Source organism: Pelodiscus sinensis, chromosome 2 (genome assembly GCF_052426305.1).
Source record: "Pelodiscus sinensis isolate ZL-2025 chromosome 2, ASM5242630v1, whole genome shotgun sequence".
Classification (NCBI taxonomy): Eukaryota; Metazoa; Chordata; order Testudines; family Trionychidae; genus Pelodiscus; species Pelodiscus sinensis.
The window spans coordinates 115,253,641-115,274,972 of record NC_143053.1 but is presented as its reverse complement, the minus strand read 5'-3'; the positions used below and the strand labels follow the sequence as shown (position 1 = coordinate 115,274,972).

Below are 21,332 nucleotides of genomic sequence, written 5' to 3'. Positions count from 1 at the left end.
AACCTCTTTGCAAGCACAGTGCCTTTACCCCCTTCAGATGTTCAGGTGTCACTGCTAAAATCCTTTGTGGACTTCTGTGTTTTAGGTAATCATCCCATCTTTATTTGACTTGGCAGTGGGCTTGGGACATATTTGTTAGATGGTAAGGGGTTTCTTATTCATTGTGACTGAAGTATTGCCATATGTTTCAAATACTTTCTTTATTTGACATGTCAGACTTTTCACATTTTAAATAGTCCTCTTTGCAAAGCCATTAAGTACAGATGAACAGCTGTTTTCTTTGCTGCTTAGGAATATGCTTTCCACATAGAAAGATTGTATTTGTATGTGGTTTTTCATTTAAAAGTTGAAAGATAATGCTGTGCATAAAGCAAAAGGATTAAGGCCTGGCTTCCTACATCTTAATTGAATATGTAAAAAAATAAACAAGTTTACAAAGTGATGTATTGTGAAGCATGACGACTTACTTCAAAATGAAATAATACTAAGATTTTTAGCGTGTTGTTGACTAGTATAATGTGAAACTTCCCTTACCAGTTACCATATAAAATATACCAATATCCGTATGTCTTTGTCGTAGAATTGGCATGCACTTATATAGCTGTAGTGCCATTGCATTGAAAGCTAAATTAATGGCACACAAAGAGCTCAGAGGTCTTTGGTACTTAATGAAAAAACTGTCATGCACAATTCTGGGCAAAATGGCTATACATTGAATCTGTAATGAAGAGTGACAAACCCGAGTGAGATTTGCAAATCCTGTGAGACCTTAAGAGCCTGCCACTCTCTGTGCATCCCTCAGCATCAGGGTGGATTTACAATGACCTCCATTGTCCTTGGAGAGGATTTTAGAAAGGAGGTGCCAAGAGTTAGCTGGGAAACATTAGGAGTGGCCTGTTGGAGTTAAGTGTCTCTGGCTGATAGAGGCCGTTCCAAAAGTTTCTGGGTGATGTCTTTTCATGCTGGTTTTATTTCAGTGTTCTCAGCTGAAGCCATGTCAACAGGTGGTGAGTGTGAGACACGATTTCTATTCCCTACACTATGTGATTTAAATCCAGAGATCCTTCCTCTCTGACTCACTGCCCGACCCTTTGTTTCTGTCTGTGAGATGGAGGAGTGTGAACTGCAAGAGAATCTGTGTGTTGCATCTGACGGTATGTCTACACTTCATTCCTCTCTTGAGAGAGAGGGAATGCAAATGCAGACATCCGAAATTGCAAATGAAACAGTGATTTAAATATCCCGCACTACATTTGCATAATTGCCTTATGGCGCTATTGCAGAATAGCGCTATTTCGAGAGAAAAAACTGGGTTATTTCGACAGAAAATATTTAAATCCCCGCTTCATTTGCAATTTCGGGTGTCTGCATTTGCATTCCTAGAGAGAGAGAGAGAAAAGAATGAAGTGTAGACATACCCTGAGAGAGGAGAGCAGCACATACTTTCTCTCCTCCCTATTGACTGTCTCACATAGCTTGAATACTGCTTTAAGGTGCTCCATCAAGGGACAGTGATTATATACCTTAGGGACCAACATAGAAAGGCAATATTACCTGCCAATTAGAGCTGGTCATGACTTTTTTGTCAAATGTTTAATGAACAAAAAGGGTTTTCTGACCAAATAAAAAATCAGTTGACCTTTTTCTTTCTTCTTTCTTCTTTCTTGCCTCATCCAGCCGGGGGTAGGAGGAAGGGAACGAACAAGTAAAAATTCAGTTGTGAAAATCCATTTTTTCCTACATATTTCTATTTTGAATATTTAATGGAAAACATTTGCCAGTTTTCAAAGAGGGCTCTTGCCAACCCCGAGTCAAGACTAACAGACCCTTGGACTGTAGGTGGCATAAGAGCACAAACAGCTGTCAAGGACTCTGCTCAAAGAAAGAATCTTGTGTATGGTTTCTGACAGAGCTCTAACCCCGTGGTGTCCAACCAGTTCTGAAGTAGTAGCCACTAGAGCGCGGCTACTGCTATAGCTAACTAACCACACTCAACCAGCCAAATAGCCTCATGTGGCTAGTGGCTAGCATGTTGGACACCAGAGCTCTAGCCTACCCAGGACAGAGTAAATGCAGCCAGTACAGGAGGCCCCCAACTTGCTACCACCCAAGTTCCGACTCCCTGCACTTATAGCCATTTTTGTAAGTGCGGAAGGGGCCGAAACCCCCCGATGTAGGTCCTTGGCCTGCATTTATGACGGTGCACAGTGCCTAACGTAAATGTAGGTTCACATTACGACACCCCCGACTTGCGACGCTTTCCCCAGAACCAATCACTTTGCAAGTTGGGGGCCTCCTGTATAGATCACACACAGAGTGGGCATAAGATCATAGGGGTGAGGTGTCAGCCTGGATTGACTGTTAACTCTCCCTGTAGAACTCTGTGTTCAGTTACTCCATTAGCTGTGCTGTCTTTCTGATAACGTAAATGGAGACAAGATAAGACCCTTGTATTCCTATTTACTTTTACCGCTCAGGTGGCAATTAAAGAAATTATGGCATTATTTGAAAATACTAAAAGGGAACTCTAAGCTCTCTGTTTCTTGCCTCTCACTAAAACAGATTTTAATGCCCAGAGCTGTCTCAGACCTATTGCAGAGTGCGTAACAGCTGCCATGTTTGCATCGAGGCACATTTCTTACCTGTATTTAACTCATCTCTTTATCTGCTTGAGGATATGCTGTACCTGAAAGGTTAGGATGTACATAAACCAAAATGTACTTCTATCAAACTCATGTGTTTGTGGCTCTGATCTATGATTGGGGTCTATTGGCATTACCATAGTACAAATAAATAATAAGACGGCATGGCCAAATAAACTTTCTGATTGGACTAACATGAATTACAAAGTAACTAGGGGCATGTCTGCACTTGCAGCCTATTTCGGAATAGGGCTGCAAATGTAGGCATTCGGAATTGCAAATCAAGCCCAGGATTTAAATATCCCGTGCTTGATTTGCATCTTCCCAGCCGGTCGCCATTTTTTGAAATTTACAAGCCCTGAATAACTGCGGCAGTGAAACGGGCGTTTGAAATAAAGCCCTATTTCAAACTACCTATTATTCCTCCTACAATGAGGTTTAACAGGTAGTTCGAAATAGGGCTTTATTTCGAATGCCCGTTTCACTGCCACGTGTAGATGTGAGCAGTTATTCCGGACTTGTAAATTTCAAAAAATGGCGCCCGGCTGAGAAGATGTAAATCAAGCCCGGGATATTTAAATCCCGGGCTTGATTTGCAATTCCGAATGCCTACATTTGAAGCCCTATTCCGAAATAGGCTGCAAGTGTAGACATACCCTAGGTTGTATTTCATACCCTGGAACCATATGCTATAATACATGCAGTACTTGAAAGTTTGTTCCTCTATTCAGGCACCATGGAAAGTTACTTATGACACCATTTGCTTTCATGTTTGATATTTCATCCTTTCTAAGAGTTTGTGCCTGTATGTTTTTTCCAGTTTTTTTGGTAGTTATTTAACCCTTGCTGCCATCCTTCCCATGTGGTGTCACATGTGGGGGTTGTTGTAGGTTTTGTTTTTTAAAGAAAGGAATAACAGGTACCACAGGCCTAGTAACTGAATAGGGATGTGACTGTTTAACTGGTTAACCCTTAATGGATGAGGCTTACCGATTAAGATTAACTGGTAGGGGCTGGAGCAGCTCTCCGCCTGCCACAGGCAAGGGGCTGTTCTAGCACCAATGGGAGGGCCACCATGAACAGGGGCTGCTCCAGCTGAGATGGAGTAGCCCCTGCATGCAGTGGGCCCAGGCACCCTGCAGGCAGGGGCTGCTCCAGTGTCCTTGGTTGGAATAGTCTCTGCAGTGGGCCCAAGGGTGGGGAAGAAGGCTGCTTCAGCCCAGCAGTGAGCAGGAGGGAGGGGAGAGGCACTCCAGCCCAGCTGGAGCAGCTCCCCCCACCAACCCTGCCTTTAATCGGATAAATAATATGTTTAACCAATTGAATGGGATTTTACATCCTTATAACTATGGTGACCATATTTTCTGAACTGAAAATAGGGACACATTAACCACACCCTCAGCCTCATTAGCCACACCCGCCCCCTCCCCCCCCCCCCCCCCCGATTCCTTAGGCCCTGCCCATCGGTCACACAGAGTCCCACTCCTGGAAGCAGTACTTCTAGGGTTAAGATGGACATGTGACCAAAAATAAAGGGCATCGTGACCCTTTAAGGGTATTATAACCCTTTGAGAACTCCTCCCACTGTCCTCTGCCAATAGGAATGGGTTTGAGCCCCATAGAACCGCCCTGAGAGCAGATTTGACCAATCAAGGGGAGTTCTGGGGCAGATGACTGGTCTAGAAGTGGGTCATGTTACCCCTCTAAGAACTCCTCCCACCACCCTTTACCAATCGGTATAGGTTTGGGCCCTGAAGGAGGTACTGCTGTGCTGTGTGACGGTGATGTGTTGTGTGTGTGTAGGGGCAAGGTTCATATGATAGTGCTGTGCGTGCGTGCATGTGTGTGGAGATGCTTGTGGCACTGTGTCGAGAGAGGGTGTGTGGAGATGGTGAAGTTTGTAGAGGGAGGCAGCGTGTGTGAGTAGGCTCTGGTGGCACAATAGGGTGTGGGGAGGACTGGGTGTAGCACTGTGAGCAGGGGCAAAGAGGTGTGTGTGGTGGTACTGTGTGCAGGGACAGTGTGTGTGTGTGTGGTGCTGTGGGCAGGGACAGTGTGTGTGTGGTGCTGTGCGCAGGGGCACAGTATGTGCTGGCGCTGGTAGCACTGTGTGTAGGGGCAAAGGGCTGTTGTGGGGAGCTGGTGCTGGCTCCTGGCAGCTGGGGTATATGTGCCCTATGAATTGGACTAGTGCCAGCAGCTTGGAGCAGAAGGCCCTGCTCACGCACTTGGGCTGGCAGCAGCTCCCAGCAGGTGGCCACGGGCAGGAGCTGAGCAATGCAAAGCCGAGGAGGGGGCCAAGCTCCTGATGCTTTAAAGCAGCATTTCCCAAACTATGGGCTGCGGCCCGATAGCGGGCTGTGGGAAAAAAATACCAGGCCTCAGCATGGCTGCCGGGAGGGGAGCAGAGCGGGGCGGGCTGGGAGGAGGTCGGGGGGAAACCGATCGCTGGGAAGCAGGGCTGGGGGCAGTGGGGCTGTCCCGCAGAGATCCAGGCGGGAGGGTGGCAAAAGCAGGGCTAGGGGCAGTGGGGCTGTCCTGCGGATATCCGGGCGGGCGGCCAATGGAAGCAGGGTTGGAGGTAGTGGGGCTGTCCCGCTGAGATGGGGTGGGGGGCGGGCGGGTGGCAGAAGCTGGGTTGGGGGTAGCGGGGCTGTCCGGCGGAGATCGGAGAGGGCAGGCCGCGGAACCAGGGCTGGACAGGAGCCTGGGGGGAGGGGGGCAGGGCTGGATTAAGGGGAGGGCTAGCCAGGCAGCTGCCCGGGCGCCAACCTATGGGGGGCGCCTGATGGCAGCTGTAAGGGGTGCCGCGCGGCGCCCCTTAGAACTGCAATTGGGCACCACACACCTGATCGCAGCTGTAAGGTGCGCAGCTTGCTGGGAGGTGGGGCTGCACATGTGCTGTGTGCCCGGGGGCGGAGCCGCACATGAGTTGCGCGCCCACTGCCCGGGGTGCAGGAATGCCTCAAGCCAGCCCTGGAGGGGGGGGCTGGCCGGGGGAGATCAGGAGGAGGAGGACGGGAGAACCAGATGCTAGAAGCAGGGCTGGATGGGGGCAGCAGAGCTGGTGGGGGGGCTTTCGGGGGAGCAGGGCCGACCAGGGGAGATTGGTGGAGAGCGGGGGGAACCGGACACCGGAAGCAGGGCTGGACGGGGGCAGCAGGGCTGGACTGGGGAGATCGGGAGGAGAAGGGGGGGGAGTGGGACTGACCTGGCCACATGCAGACCCTGGCAGACGAGTGAATCTGGCCAGGGATTCCATTTTGCCCTTCCCCTCCCCCCCCGCCCACACACACGGCCCCTCGAGTAGTTGCAAACTGCCTGGCTGGTAGACACACTCACGCATCGTGAGCACATCTACCAGCCAGGAAGTTCCCAGCTAAGGATTGATGCACCTAATTATAATAAAATGTACCTAATTAGAAAGTACCAGACATTTTATATGTCTGGTAATTTCTCAATTTGTTTCCCGGACAAAACCCTCAAATACCGGACTGTCTGGTACAAAACCGGACACCTGGCAACCCTGCCCCTCCTTGCACTCTCCCTCCTAGCCAGATATTTTACCCCAATCTGCTCCTGCTCCCGCCTCCTGGAGTGCTCATGCGGCGCCGGGTCCCCCAAGTCCTGGCCCAGGCTGGGCGGAGGATGCAGCCGGGTGAAACACTGAAAATGTATTCATTTTTCATTCTTTTTTTATACATGTTTATATTTTTGGGCTGCAAAAAAGAGTACTGAAAAAAAATGGGTTCCAACTAAAGTAGAAAGTTTGGGAAACCCTGATCTAGCCAGCTTTCTATCCATCTTACAGTCCATGTATCCAATCCATATTCCCTTAACTTTCTGGCAAGAATATTGTCAGAGACTGTATCTAAAGCTTTGCTAACGCTGGCACTGGGAGCTTTGGGAGGACCAGAAACAACTTAGTTGAATATTCATCATTTTCTTAATGAATACGCAATTATGCAAATGAATGTTACCGGTCCTCCAGAAACTCGTGACTGGATTTACTGGTCCCCGTGTCAAAAAGTTTGGGAACCCCTGCTCTAAAGCACTTGGGGCCAGGTGAGAGAGACACCTATCCACGTCACTTTGTGGCGAGCTTTTCCCCTCCTCCTTTTTGTCACTGCTGATGCACCCTTGCCTATTAATCATTCTATTTAAATTGTATTTTTTCATATACATTGTAACTGTGATTTCAGATTCCAGGAATCAGGAATACCAAGAGTTTACCTCCCTCAAGATTAGCAATGGATTTCAAATTAATAGAAATATTATGGGAAAACAGCTGACATTATGACTGAAGTTTAATATCGATTTTGTTAATTTCTCATAGCTACTCCCACCTTGCACTCTGGCAAATGGTTTCCCATGTAAAGCATGTATCAAGTTCTTAAAATATCTCTGTTTGCTGTACATACACAATAGCTAGAGCTAGTAGTTACGTGGCCCTAGGAATGAAATTACATTTTATTGCTTTTTAACCAAAATCCGTTTTGGTTTCTGCCTAATTAGTCTAATGATTTGAGTAGGAAAAAAGCTTCAAATCCACTTATGTATGCAAATTTCATTACTGATTTGGGTGAAGCCGCTAACTGGACAGTCTGTTGTTCCTAGTCCCAGTGGTAATACAGTAAAACTCCAGTGGTTCGGAATCCAATGGTCCAGCACTCCTGATGGTCCGGCACCATCTGGAACCCAGAAGTGCTCCAGGCAGCCGGACAATTGGAGCTGCTCTGCCCCCGACTTCCCGGAGTCAGCCGCTGGCCAGTTTCAGCAGCGGCTGACTTAGGAAGTCTGGGGCAGAGCAGCTGGGGTGCTGCCGGGTTGGTCCCACAGCACTGAGGGGCGCATACCCCCCCACTCCACCCCAGACCCCTCATAGTCCCCCCCTTCCGATAGTCCAGCATATCTGATAATCCGGCACCCTCTTGGTCCTAAAGGTGCCGGATTATCGGAAGTTTACTGTAATGTGTTGAGAGTTCAGTTTACCATGTACAGAGCAGATCCACTAATCAGCTGCTTAGCGGTTGCCCCAGCCTGGCTCAGGACAAATCCTACTGTCAGATTCTGACCAATGGGAGCAAAGAGGAAAGCCTCCAGGAAGTGCTGCAAGGCTGTCCCAGCCGGGGACAGAGAAAAGGCAGCATGTGCAAGTCGTATCCGTGGGGAACCGTGGGGCTTTCTCCCCCACCCACTGTTTTCTGGGACATTTCAATACTAGGGACACCGGGATAGGAGATTTAAAATAGTGTCTGTCCCAGATTTTCCAGGATATATTGTCAGTGTACCTATAACAGAGCAGTTGCAAATTGTGATATTAAGAACTCTCATGCATTGGTTTTTAAGAGTCTAGCCTATCCAAAGGTTGTCATTACTTTTAGCAGAGCCCTTGAAGTTTTGTAAATGTCTATGATTCCATATTTAATTGCATGCAGACAGTATACTGTCAGTAGTTATAAAGGTAACATGCAAGTGAACTGATAGTGGAGATAAAGCAGACTACCGCTCAAGAGCATAATATTCATGTGCTGTCCTTCTACGCAGCATGACAAAAGCAGTATTATATATACTTCACACTGGTTTCTGTCAGCACTTGGATACTATGAGGTCAGCTACTTTGTGAGTGACTTGGTTATCTCTTTATTTTTAGAGAAGAAATTTTTTAAAAAGAAGTTCAATGAATATTTGCAATGTGGTTCAAGAGCAGCAGTGGAAGTGATTTAGTGGTCAGAACAGAAGGAAACTGCTTCAGAACAGTCAGAGAAGCTCTTTCCAATTGCAGGATGTTTTCTTACTTCGAAGGCAGTTACAGTGCTTTCAGTAAAACTACCATGGATTTAGGTACGGCAGAGCAGAAGAGTCAGATCAGAACACCAGCTAGTGTTTTTTTTTAACTTCTTTATTAATGGGATTCTGCAATTCTCTTCTTCTTCTGAGCCGTTGAAGGGACAAATGAGTTGAAAATTGCAGAAAATCTCATTCTTGGGCACAGCGTAGCAGATATGCAAGAAATAGGGTTTAATGTAAAAATACTGCAAATAAAATTTCTGCTGACAGAGTTTAAATTACTGTTATTCATTGGTATTTACTTCTGTGAAAGGGACATCTTAATGCAAAATTGACAGTATAGCTGCAAGGTACCTCTGAATTGTTTGAATTCAGTGGAGATGTTTTGCTTAAGATTTACAGTGTTGACATTTGAGTTCGTCATGGTATAAATCTAAGATACCAGATATTTAATAAAGTTGTTTACACTTGTTCTTGGCACTTGGTCTACATGTTGCTGAACAGGAGCACTGCAAAGCAGCCTGGCTTTGCATTTGTATGGCTGGATTCTGAGAACCTTGCATTGTAAATGTAGCATTTACAATTCAAGTCAGCTTTGTGTAAATATTGCTGTTGTTTGGTTCTCAGATTAATCTGATTTAAGACGGATCTTTCAGACAAACAAGAAATCATAGCTAAGGGGTGGGTATCAAAATGTGTTCACACCTACATCCAGTATTTGGAATACATTGACAGCGAAAGGTGTGTGCATATGATGAGAGAACTTTTGAATCTGCTTCAGATGCTTTTTCCAATTAGGTTATACTCTAATTTAAAAGGAGGTGTGAAGTAGTGTTACTTTAGAGAAACCAATGAAAATATGACAGTAAAGTGGAGCATAAAACAGTTTCTGCTATTTCATACATAGACATTTGTTTATAGGGTCAATAGAAATTCTGTAGTACAGTGAATAATAATTAAAAAGACTATGAGTATATGATTTCTGATGCTTGTTGACTTCAGTTAGACTTCTCATCACTTCACCACTACTACGATATTATGATGTTTTCAGCATTTAAGTACCAGAATTTGTATTTAAACTAAGCAAGATAAATCTATCAAAGTAGATTATTTAGGAGAATGGGAACAGTGTCAGAACGCTGTGGTCCCCGTCTCTCATCAGATGTTTCATTGTCCGTTAATATGTAACATTCAGGTGACATGTGTTGCATTCTTTGAACTTCCTCTGAACTTCCTGTACTAGCCAGAATCTGATAGAAAGTGAACATGACTTACAAACCGTCATAATTGTTCTACTAAGCATTTTATGGGCCATGACTTTATTTACTGTTAGCCAGTTATTAGTATGACAGAAAAAATACTGTCCAATGTAAAATCACTCTGTAATCTTTTACTGTGTTTCTTTTCTTTCAAGGTGTGACACTTGTTGTATTACCTTTCGCACTCATCGGGGTTTGCTGCGTCATAATGCAGTTATTCACAAGCAGCTTCCAAGAGACCCATTGGGAAAGCCTTTCATTCAGAACAATCCTTCAATTCCAGCAGGCTTCCACGATTTGGGATTCACCGACTTTTCCTGCAGGAAATTCCCTCGCATTTCTCAGGTAATATATATCCCTAGCTCTGAGAATCACAGCTGTGTTCATCCAATGCATTAATTGAAGGATTTTGTATTAGGTCATGCAGGGAGTAGGTGTAGAATGTTTTGTGGAATGCTGTAGAACATATTCAACCTTTATCGATTCCACAGTTCTCCTCCTGAAAAATGTTAGATCTCAAGCAGGATCTTGGAGGATGCCTTTTAGGTTAGTTTCTCACGAGCTTTTATAATATTTGTAAGGAAAGCTTTTTAGGCTGCTGAAGACCATCTGAACTCTTCCAGCCCTCCAAACAAAGAATTACTTTTGTCCCACTTTTAAAATACTTATACAAGACATGTGATATAGTTGGACATAAATGATGGGCTTTGCTCAGCTCTTTATATGTACATGTTGGTGTGGTATAGAGGCTTTATAAGCATAAAGTTTGGGAAATTCGTATTACTTCTGCATGGCAACATTTTGGGTGACATTAGAAAGTTCCCCCAAACTTGTGCCTGTAACATCTATAACCTCACACCTGCATAAATTTTGAATGTGCTATAGACTTTTGTAAATATTTTTGAGTTGTAAAATTTTGCACTGGAAATTTTGTTTATATCCCTCTGTTTATAGAGCCAATCTGGCTTAGTTATGCGTTCAAAAGAAAAAAGTTCATCAGAAGAAGAAAATGAAAATTAATACGTTTGCCGTGCCTCTCAAAAAAACCAAACAAAAACAAAAAAAGCTCCACAATCCTACAATAACAGCCCACATCCTGGAATAGACTTTTGTATATTGAAGGGCCTGGATTTAAAAGTCCAATACTTCAGGACCACCCAGGTCCAGTGGCTGCCCCATTAGGAAGATAGCAATCTGTACTTCCCAGTGGGAATAATTTCTGATTTCTAGTTCTGGCAAGTAGCAAGATACTAGACCTAAATTCTGTCACTGGTGCAGGACTGTCTATAACAATCCCAATCTGTATCTCATATTGATATGCTTTTTATGAAGGAATTCCACATTCAAAAAACAAGGGAACATTTTTGGCAGATTGATTTCTTTTATTATTTTTATTATTAAAATTCCTCAGGAGTTTGAAAAGTCAGAATTAGTCTTAAAAAAGCTGGATAAATAGGTCCATATTCATGCAATTTATCACGTAATTATCATCCCCACGTTTTTATTTTATTTGTACACATATTTTATTTGTACATGCACAATTGAGATATGCATAGTGTATATAAAAATATAATCTAAGCATTCTCCATGGATTCTACACAAGAGTTAACTTTCTTTAAAGGGAGATGAATTTTAGGCCATAAACATGTCTTCTTAGACCAAGGGTGGGGAACCTATAGCCTGAGGGCTGGATCTATCTTGCCTAGATCCAGGTAAGTGCCCCCTCATCACTAGACCCCATACCCTACTCCTGCACCCACTAATCCTAACCTTCTCCTGCACCGTTCCTCCCGCCCAGACCCCACATCCCAAGCACACTTCCCAGAAGCTCCCTCCCACACATTGAAAACCTCATTTTTAGCCCCACGCCAGAGTGTATGGGAGACCCCACAAAATCTACTAGTCTAGGCCCCCGTAGGCTCTGGCGTGCAAGGGGAAATGTGGGGAGTGTCTTTCTGCTTCTTAGTTGGGGGTCACGTCAATGAGGGGTTTTTCCTTGCTTTTTACTTTTATCCGGCCCCTGACTGATTTTTCTGTGGGTCAGCGGCCCCAATACATAAAAGGTTCCCCGCCTCCATCTTAGACACATCATTTTGTTGTTCTTCCTTGTCTCAGTTTCAAACCGTAGAGGATTCCAGAATAAATCAAAATTTAGATTTTGTATACATAGTGCTTCCCTGTGCTGTTTGGAAGTGATGTCCTGGAATAAGCATGGCATGTATAAAACAATGGTAGAAAAAGTTGGCCCCCACATGAGCAATAATAGCAACATACGAGGAGCCCAAGGGTTGCATTTATTCACACATACCCTAGTAAAAGAAAGCATGAATTTTAGATATGTTCCCCTATGAGATATTTAACAATAAATCTGCATAAATTTCATTTGCTGTAAACCTCTCTCGTCTTTTTTGTGTCTCCCCCCCCAATTGTTTTCTCTTTTGTTAATCAGATTACTTGTTAACTTATGCTATGATTTGTTTCTGTTGATTGATTATATAAAAGGCTGTTTTGTTTAAAAAAAAAAAAAACACCCTAATCTTCTTTTTCTGAAAAAGGTTAGTTTACACTGGAAAAAGTTTCCCATAAAGTTTGCAGCCTCTTGAGAGAGGAGAATTGAAAGTGTTTCCTTTTGCTGCAGAAACATAAGGCTTGTTTGATATTTAGGCTTTCTCATTCAAACAGTAGGTCAGTTACATTATTTTGTGGCTATCTTGTAGGTCTGGTGTGAAACGAATCTGCGAAGATGCATCAGTGAATTTCATCGATTTATTTGTGAGACATGTAACAAGGCATTCCCCATGCATTCGGCACTCAAACTGCACACACAAACCCATATGGTTGATCAGGGAAAAGAAAAGCACAAACCGCAGGTGAAGACCCCAGCAGGTGAGAACCCAGACCAGAAAGTCTACATGGCATCCTTGGGCCTACAGCACACCAAAGACATCAAGCCTGTCAAACAGGAGGAGGTTATGCAAGATGAGGTCCAGGAAATGCAGCTTAGAACACTGAAGAGTAACCTACCTCAGGAACCTGGCAGCACTAGCCTGCTGAATATATCTTCTCTGGAAGCTGCTTCCAGGGGAGGTTCTTTTTCAGTCTTTCCTCCTACAAAAGAGAACATGAAGCTCCTGTCACTGCAGCCTTTCCAGAAGGGCTTTATCATTCAGCCCGACAGCAGTATTGTGGTAAAACCAATCTCCAACGAGTCTGCCATTGAACTGGCCGACATTCAGCAGATCTTGAAGATGGCTTCTTCAGCGCCTCCTCAGATAAGTCTTCCGCCACTTTCTAAGGCTCCTGCTGTCCCCGTGCAATCTATTTTCAAACATATGCCACCACTGAAACCAAAGCCCTTGGTGGCTCCTCGAACAGTCGTAGCAACCTCTACACCACCGCCGCTGATCAGTGCACAGCAAGCGTCACCTGGATGCATCAGTCCAAGCCTTCCCCCGCCGCCACTGAGGCTGATCAAAAATTCTGTGGACTCCACTTCCAGTACTCACCTTATGCTGTCCAAATCAGGAAACAAATCCAGTCCTTCACAATTATTCCCTCAGCTCCAGACAGATCCTCTGAGTCAGCATGAAATGAAAACCCAGCTGGAACAAGATAGTATCATAGAAGCCCTGTTGCCTTTGAGTATGGAAGCCAAGATCAAGCAAGAAGTCACAGAAGGGGACCTCAAGGCCATCATTGCAGGGGCAGCAAACAAGAAAGCACCAACCATGAGGAAAGTCTTGTACCCTTGTCGCTTCTGCGACCAGGTGTTTGCTTTCTCTGGCGTCTTGAGGGCTCACATTCGCTCTCACTTGGGCATCTCCCCTTACCAGTGCAATATCTGTGAATACATTGCAGCTGACAAAGCAGCGCTAATTCGGCACCTGCGGACGCACAGTGGAGAGAGGCCATACATCTGTAAAATTTGCCACTACCCTTTCACAGTGAAAGCCAACTGTGAAAGGCACCTGCGCAAAAAGCACCTCAAAGTGACAAGGAAGGACATAGAAAAGAACATTGAGTATGTCACCAGCAATGCAGCGGAGATGGTGGATGCTTTCTGCTCCCCCGACACAGTGTGCAAAATCTGCGGGGAAGACCTCAAGCACTATCGCGCTCTGCGTATCCACATGAGGACTCACAGCGGCTGCCAGAAGAAGAAGCCATTTGAGTGCAAAGAGTGCGGCACTGCCTTCTCAGCCAAGCGAAACTGCATTCACCATATCCTCAAGCAACACTTACATGTGCAAGAGAGGGAGATAGAGAACTACATCCTGGCAGTGGACTGCAGTCCTCAAGAGAACCAGCCAGATCCTCCGCTACTGGAGGACAGCACTTACATGGACCGCAAGTCCATCACGCCTTTCCTGGAACCGCAGAATGGCTTTTTGCGGGGGGCACCTTCTCATGTCCCGATCAAACTTGAACCTGCAAGTAATTTCCCGATGGACTTTGATGAGCCCTTAGACTTCTCACAAAAGAACAAAAACTTAAGCTCAGTGCAGGTGAAGCAGGAGAACCTGTTTGGCGCCTCTCCTCTGTCTCACTATGACTGTTCCATGGAGCCCATAGACTTGTCGATTCCCAAAGCCCTCAAGAAGGAGAAAGATGATGCCCAGAGTGAAGCCAAGAAACAAGACCAAGTTTTTGGGAACAATGACAAGCTCTATAACGGTCAGCAGTGCCCTCTGGCCTTCAGTGCCAACGGCAGCATGGAGAAGAATGAAGCCCTCAAACATTCCCAGCCACTGAAGGGTCCCTTGCATTTGACCGTCCCAATCATTTCCCCAGCTCTTCTTGGCAACCCTGGCTTGCTGCGACCCTTGAGGCCTAAGCCGCCACCTCTTTTGCCAAAGCCTCTAGTAACTAAAGAGCTGCCACCTCTGGCTTCCATTGCCCAGATCATTTCATCTGTGTCTTCTGCTCCTGCGTTGCTGAAAACAGAGGCTGCAGACTCCAGTCCCAAGGCAGTGAGTAGCTCTGCTGGTTCTGATAAATCAGGGAACTCCAAACCCAAAGTGACAATCACGATGGCTGTCCAGAAAGATTCCAGTCTTCCCAGTGACCTTACTCTGCAGGTGTATAATCCAAATGTTCCAGAAACGTCTGCTGTGGCTGATGCTGGATTGGCTAAGAAAAGAGGTAGGAAGAAAGGAACGAAAAACAAGCCTAAAGCGAGCAGCGGTGTGGACCTGGAGTCAAGCGGGGAGTTTGCTAGCATAGAGAAGATGTTGGCTACCACAGACACTAATAAATTTAGTCCATTTCTGCAGTCCACTGATGATTTCAAAGAGGAAGCTGATAGGAATGGAACAAGTGATGATGAGAGAGAAACTGCTGATGATAAGCTGCTGAGAGGAAAGAGGAATGCTTACTCAAACTGCCTGCAAAAAATCACCTGTCCTTATTGTCCCCGGGTCTTTCCATGGGCGAGTTCCCTGCAGCGCCACATGCTCACTCACACAGGTAAGAGAGCCTCATGCTGTCATGCTTAGAGTATAGTTACTGTGCTTATTTCCCCCTGAAAAAGGCTCTCTGACGAGACTTGGCACACCAGGGTAGCAGGAGGAAGGGGAGGGAAAGGAAGGGAAGGGTGTCGTTCGTTCATTCTTTTCCCCTGTTGTGTAGTCTGAACAGTTTTGCTCTTTGTTTTGTGACTTCTCAATCATTTCCATTATTTAGGAGTATAATAATGCACCTCTATGCTATGGTGTTTCTCAGTAATATATCCCTCCTTGTTTCTGTAGCCAAGACTATCAAAGGGGTAAGTTATGTCTACACTATGGGCTAGAGGTCTGATTCCCCCTGTTTGTGTACACATACTCACATTAGCTCAAGTATAAATAACAGTATAGTCATAGTAGCAGCAGCAGCAGTGGAACAGCTGAGCCACGTACATATCCAGGCAGTTTGTACTTGGCACTGTTCAGTCTTCCCTCTGCTGCTGCTATTTATATTCATGCTCGCTCAATGAGTGTAAGTGCAAATATGTGTATGCAACAAGAGAATCATAGTCTGAGTTCATAGTGTAGTTGTAGCCTCACTTGATTTCAGTGAAGTTCCTTTATTATGTGTAGGAAGAAAATTTGTCCCTTAGTTTTCAATTAATTTTAACTTTATTCTGAAAATGAGCTTATGTAGTACATAGTAGTATGTTGATTGTTTGGCTGCCTTTCTTCATGAGCAGCATGCCAGCTTCAGTAAGTATAGAAGGAAATGTAAAACTTAGAACAAATAAATATAAAACTCTGTAGCAGAATTAAGGATGTTGAGGACTAGCTGACTAGTCGATTTCCCCTCCCCCCTTTGCCGCCTCTATAAGATAAGAGAAAGAGGGGGTACTTCAAGGGGGAATTTCCTTGTGGCACTGCTTTGAAATGTCGACGTGACATTTACATGGAGCCCAGGGTCAGCTGGGGAGTCCCCGGGTCAGCTGGGGAGTCCCCAGCTCACCCGGGCTCTGTGTGGCATTTCAAAGCAGTAGCACAGCATGGAGCACGGGCTCCATGAGGGCGCTGTGGCTTTGAAATGCACAAGAGCCTCCGCTGGGGACTCCTGTACATTTCAAAGCTGGCACCCACATATAACCTGGAGTCAGTGGGACTTCCCGCTGGTCCTGGGCTGCATGTGGAGTTCTGCATTCCTCCTTTGAAATGTGCAAGAACTCCAGTGGGAGCTCTTGTACATTTCAAAGGAGGAATGTGGAAGTGCCTGTAGAGTAGTCAACTGGGGCCGTGTCCAGACTCAGGGTTTTTTTCGGGAAAAGTAGCCTTTTCCCGAAAAAACTTCCCCTGCGTCCAGACTCAAGCCGCGTTCTTTCGAAATTATTTCGAAAGAACGCGGCTTTTCTTTCAATGGCGGTAAACCTCATTTCACGAGGAAGAACGCCTTCTTTCGAAAGTTCCTCTTTCGAAAGAAGGCGTTCTTCAATGTAAAGAGGCCGTCTTCGAAAGAGAGCATCCAGACTCGCTGGGTGCTCTCTTTCGAAAAAGCGGATTTCTCTTTCGAAAGATCCGCCTGCAGTCTAGACGCGATCTTTTGAAAGAGCCTCTTTCGAAAGAAGCCTGCAGTCTAGACATAGCCTAGGCGAGTAGTGTGCTATGCTGAATCAAACAAATGGTGTCTCTAGTTTGGTACTGGTTGCTCATAGTGGCTAGCAGTGTTCCCTCTAAGCTGTGTAGCAGCCCAGCTTCACAGGTAATCAGCCTGGCCCAGTCAGTCAGCTTTGTGCTAGGAGCCCTGAGCCTCTGACTGGGCGGGGCTGATTAATCACCTGTGAAGCTGGGCTGCCTTGCAGCTTACAGGGAACACGCAGCTTGGAAGGAAGGTGCAAGAAGTATCAAAATGAACAGCTACATAATAACTTGCATCATAGGGGATGTTTCTTCCTACCCCCAGACATTAGTGGTGTGTCTACGTTGGGGAGTTATTTCTAAATAACTCTCCTTATTTAAAATAATACGGTGAGTATCCACACCACCAAACCTGTTGTTTAAAAATAACAGGCTTGTTATTTCAAAATAATAACTCCTTCTAGTAAAGAGGAATAAACTTATTTCAAAGTAGTTATTTTGGGAGTTATTATGGTAGTGCAGACATAGCCTTAGAAGGTAGGTGTATGCCCTGAAGCAAGGAGATTTAACTATATATTCCTCTGAACTTTTTCTTAATATTGTGTTGCTGTGTAAACCAAATTTGACTTTTTATATTGCAAGGGCATTTTGAGGAGGTGAATGTTGCGGTGAATACTGCATTGCTTTTTACTTCCCCTTTTCTACTAGCATTGCAGCAAGCAAGGAGTAGACTCTCATCCCGGTACAAAGAGAAGCAAAGCCGCAGTCTTGGACCCCTAGTCTGTCTTTTCTTGTATTTAAAGAGGAGAAATAGCAGTTTAAGTCTTAGCATTTGCTTTTGTGTTAATGAATGTCAAATCCTGACATCCAGAAGAAGAATAACAGGCATTTGTAAGCAAGCCTCTCTCCCATGGAAATTCTGTACATTAACCAGGTAGTGTCAATTCACAAAGGAGTTTACTGCTTGTAAGAGATTTAAATGCACTCTGACCCATAGAGCAATCCCTGTTACAGTACACTTTGGGTGACATGAGCATGTAATTTGCAGAACAGTAAAACTATTATCTTCTGCCTTGCACAGAACAGATTGTTCTGTCTTGTTAAATACACAGCTTGTTTTCAGAGGTAAAGGGTGTTTGAGGTCTCTCTTAATTATCTTCTAAATCACCCCCCTTCAAAGAGGATAAAAAGCAGCATCCAGTGTGTGAGGCAGAACATTAGATTTAGGATGTGTCTACACTTGGGGTTTGCACTGGCTTTCAGCCATCAGTGACTAGCCGTCAAAGTTCATGCCCCAGTGAAACACCTAGTGTAGACAGAGGAAACCACAATAAGTCATGACATGCACTAGTGGAATTTACCTTATCTCTAAGCTCCAGTAGTTCATATAGCAGCTTTGCTTCTCTACCCTAGGGACTTGCACCATTACAGCTACGTTGATGGCTGGCCACTAAGGCTGTGTCCAGACTCCATGCCTCCGTCGACGGAGGCATGTAGATTAGCCAGATCGGAAGAGGGAAATGAAGCCGCGATTAAAATAATCGCGGCTTCATTTAAATTTAAATGGCTGCCCCGATCTGCCGATCAGCTGTTTGTCGGCAGATCGGGAGAGTCTGGACGCGATGCGCCGACAAAGAAGCCTTTCTTCATCGACACAGGTAAACCTGGTTTCACGAGGCTTACCTGTGTCGATGAAGAAAGGCTTCTTTGTCGGGGCATCGCGTCCAGACTCTCCCGATCTGCCGACAAACAGCTGATCGGCAGATCGGGGCAGCCATTTAAATTTAAATGAAGCCGCGATTATTTTAATCGCGGCTTCATTTCCCTCTTCCGATCTGGCTAATCTACATGCCTCCGTCGACGGAGGCATGGAGTCTGGACACAGCCTGAGGGTATGTCTACACTTGCACCCTATTTCGAAATAGGGATGCAAATGTAGGCATTCGAAATAGTAAATGAAGCTGGGATTTAAATATCCCACGCTTCATTAGCATAATCGCATCCGAGCACTATTTCGAAATCGTGCTGTTTTTAAATAAAATGCCGGTGTAACCACGTTATTTCGAGAGAAAACCCTTCTCTCGAAATAACTGTTATTCCTCATACAATGAGGTTTACCAGTTATTTCGAGAGAAGGGTTTTCTCTCAAAATAACACAGTTACACAGGGCGTTTTATTTTGAAATAGCACGATTTCGAAGGAGCACCCGGACACAATTATGCCGATGAAGCATGGGATATTTAAATCCCGGCTTCATGTACTATTTCGAATGCCTACATTTGCATCCCTATTTCGAAATAGGGTACAAGTGTAGACATACCCTGATAGCATTAAGTGAGGCAGATACAAAAAATAAAAACAGCCGGACTGGGTCAGACCAGTGGTCTGTCTAGCTGAGTCTCCTCCTTCTTTCTGACCAGCCGCTCTGCTCATGGCACCACTCACAGTGATTGTTACAATTAGTTCAGATTCAGCCTGATACATTCTGGCTTTGTCTACACTGAGATTTTTAGCCATCAGTGTAGTGATACCGGTATAACTGTACTGGCATATGTTCCTAGTGTTGATGTGGTTTGCTGATATAAACTATGACTTGCATTCATGCAGTTTAGCGTGGGTAACACTAGAATACCAGTGCAACAAAAAACTTAGTGTAGACAATGCCTCAGAGACTAAACAGGCTGACCCTGGAGTAGTGAGATAGGAAGGCCCACAAAGCACTGGTCAGAAAGGCAACTGTGAATAACCAAAACAATATGTAAATATTTTGAAACATTAATGGGGCCTTTTGTCACATGTGTGACAATATAGAAAAAATTGTGGGGAACCAGGTATAGTAGATACAATATTGATGAGAGATAAGTGTGACAGTAAAAGCTATGCAGTAGGAATTTTTGAGGGAGGACAGCTTCAGGCTAGGAGAAGATATGGGAACAAACCGTTTCCCCACACCTCTCTTGCAGATTGTATTGTGTAGCGCTAGTTGGACTTCAAAGCAAGTCAGAAAACATTCAAACAATTTAGCCTTCTTGTAATCAAAACTATGTAATCTTATAATCTTGTAATCAAAACTATGACTATTTTATTCAGTTTGCTATACATTCCCTAATGTGGAAATACTGGAAGCTTTTGGCCTCAACTAAGGATGTGAGAGTTTAATTAACCGCTAAGACAATGCTTACTTATTAATGTTATGGGTTAAATTCTTCCTCACTCCTAGGGAGGCTTCACTGTGGACTTTGCATTATAAAGATTATTTAAGCTATAGATTGCAGAGCCTGCAGCATTTGCAACTGTTATGATTTTCAGCAGTTACACAGGCTATGTCTACACTACAATGATCTATCAGAAAAAGGTATGCAAATTGCAAAGCACAATTTGCGTACCTTTTTCCGATAGTTTTTAGGGAAGAGGCTTTTCCAAAATTTGGCCTGTCTGCACTGGGCCAAATTTCAGAAAAGCCTCCTCTTTCGAAAGAGCTTGTTGGAGGAGGAAGACAGGGCTTCCAAAAGTGTGCATCTGCTCTTTTGCAAAAAAAAAAAGTGGAAGAACAGACGTGTTCTCTGGACGCAGTGGAGTTTTTCCGGGATACGGTATCCCGGAAAAACCCCGTAGTGTAGACATAGCCTCAGTTACTATTTTAAACAACTTTTAATATCCCTAGCCTCAACAGATCTGAAGGAGTTAGGGGGAAATCTTGATACTGTATTCTCACTAGCCAGGCCTACAGTCCTGGCTTTTGCCACTTGTCTGTATCCCCACATTCTCCTATATTTCTGTAGTAAGCAGTTATGAAATAAATAAAAGAGATTGATTTTTGTAGGGGAAGTGGTGAATAATCTTTCCCCATCTGTTATTTATCTGCAATTGGTCCCAAGCTCAAGTATTTAAATTATCCAGTTAGCGTAGCAAATCAGCACTCTACTGAGGAAAAGCTCCACCATTTCAACCATTAAATTAGGGTTCACATACAAACATTAAACAAGTGTGTTTATACAAATATTCAGAAAGTTTAAAATGTATCTATTTTATGCTTGTTACTACTCCCTGGCATGCTGACCTCTTCCTCTTTCATGCTGCGAGAGCACCATTGCACCCTCCTCATTTCTGGTGTCTTGCACCATCATTAAGTTCCCCATCTGTCTTCTCCACATTTCTTGCTTCATCCCTTGCACGGTCTACTCATATATAGTTTTCCGCCACTTCCCCATCTTCACCTCCGTACATCTCTGCGACCGCAGGAAATATTCTATGGAAGAATTTGTTTTGTAAATGAAATACCATTGGTTTGGTTTGTGATGCACACCTCGCAGTTGGGTATCAATGGGTCAGGTATACTCTTATTTGGAAGAGCATAGAAGTGGTATCAGTACCACTATGTCTGAGAGTACCTGAACCTTTGTCCTTTTAATATATTTGTCTTCATTTTTCTTTGTTTGACTGCATTTGCTCCTTTTCCTTTCCTTTCACTTTACTTTTCCCATCCTCACATCCCTGCTGCTTCTCTTCCCTTCTTCCTCCTCTGTGTTCCAAAAGTAAAGTGAAATAAACAAGAAGGTGCCTTGGAG

The 21,332-nt window shown here is 44.6% G+C and overlaps 1 protein-coding gene across 10 annotated transcripts in view; it reads left to right on the top strand.

The window, feature by feature from the left end:
- RREB1 (ras responsive element binding protein 1) overlaps window positions 1-21,332 on the top strand; it is a 176,670-nt gene that overhangs the window by 132,606 nt on the left and 22,732 nt on the right. For all 10 annotated transcript variants that reach the window (XR_003087285.3, XM_006138792.5, XM_089776395.1 and 7 more), the window contains 2 exons: window positions 9,847-10,036; window positions 12,409-15,157. Coding sequence is in view for 9 of the 10 variants with exons in the window: in XM_006138792.5 (XP_006138854.1) it covers window positions 9,847-10,036; window positions 12,409-15,157 (2,939 nt within the window). In the remaining variant the exon portion in view is untranslated. The remainder of the gene's footprint in view (window positions 1-9,846; window positions 10,037-12,408; window positions 15,158-21,332) is intronic.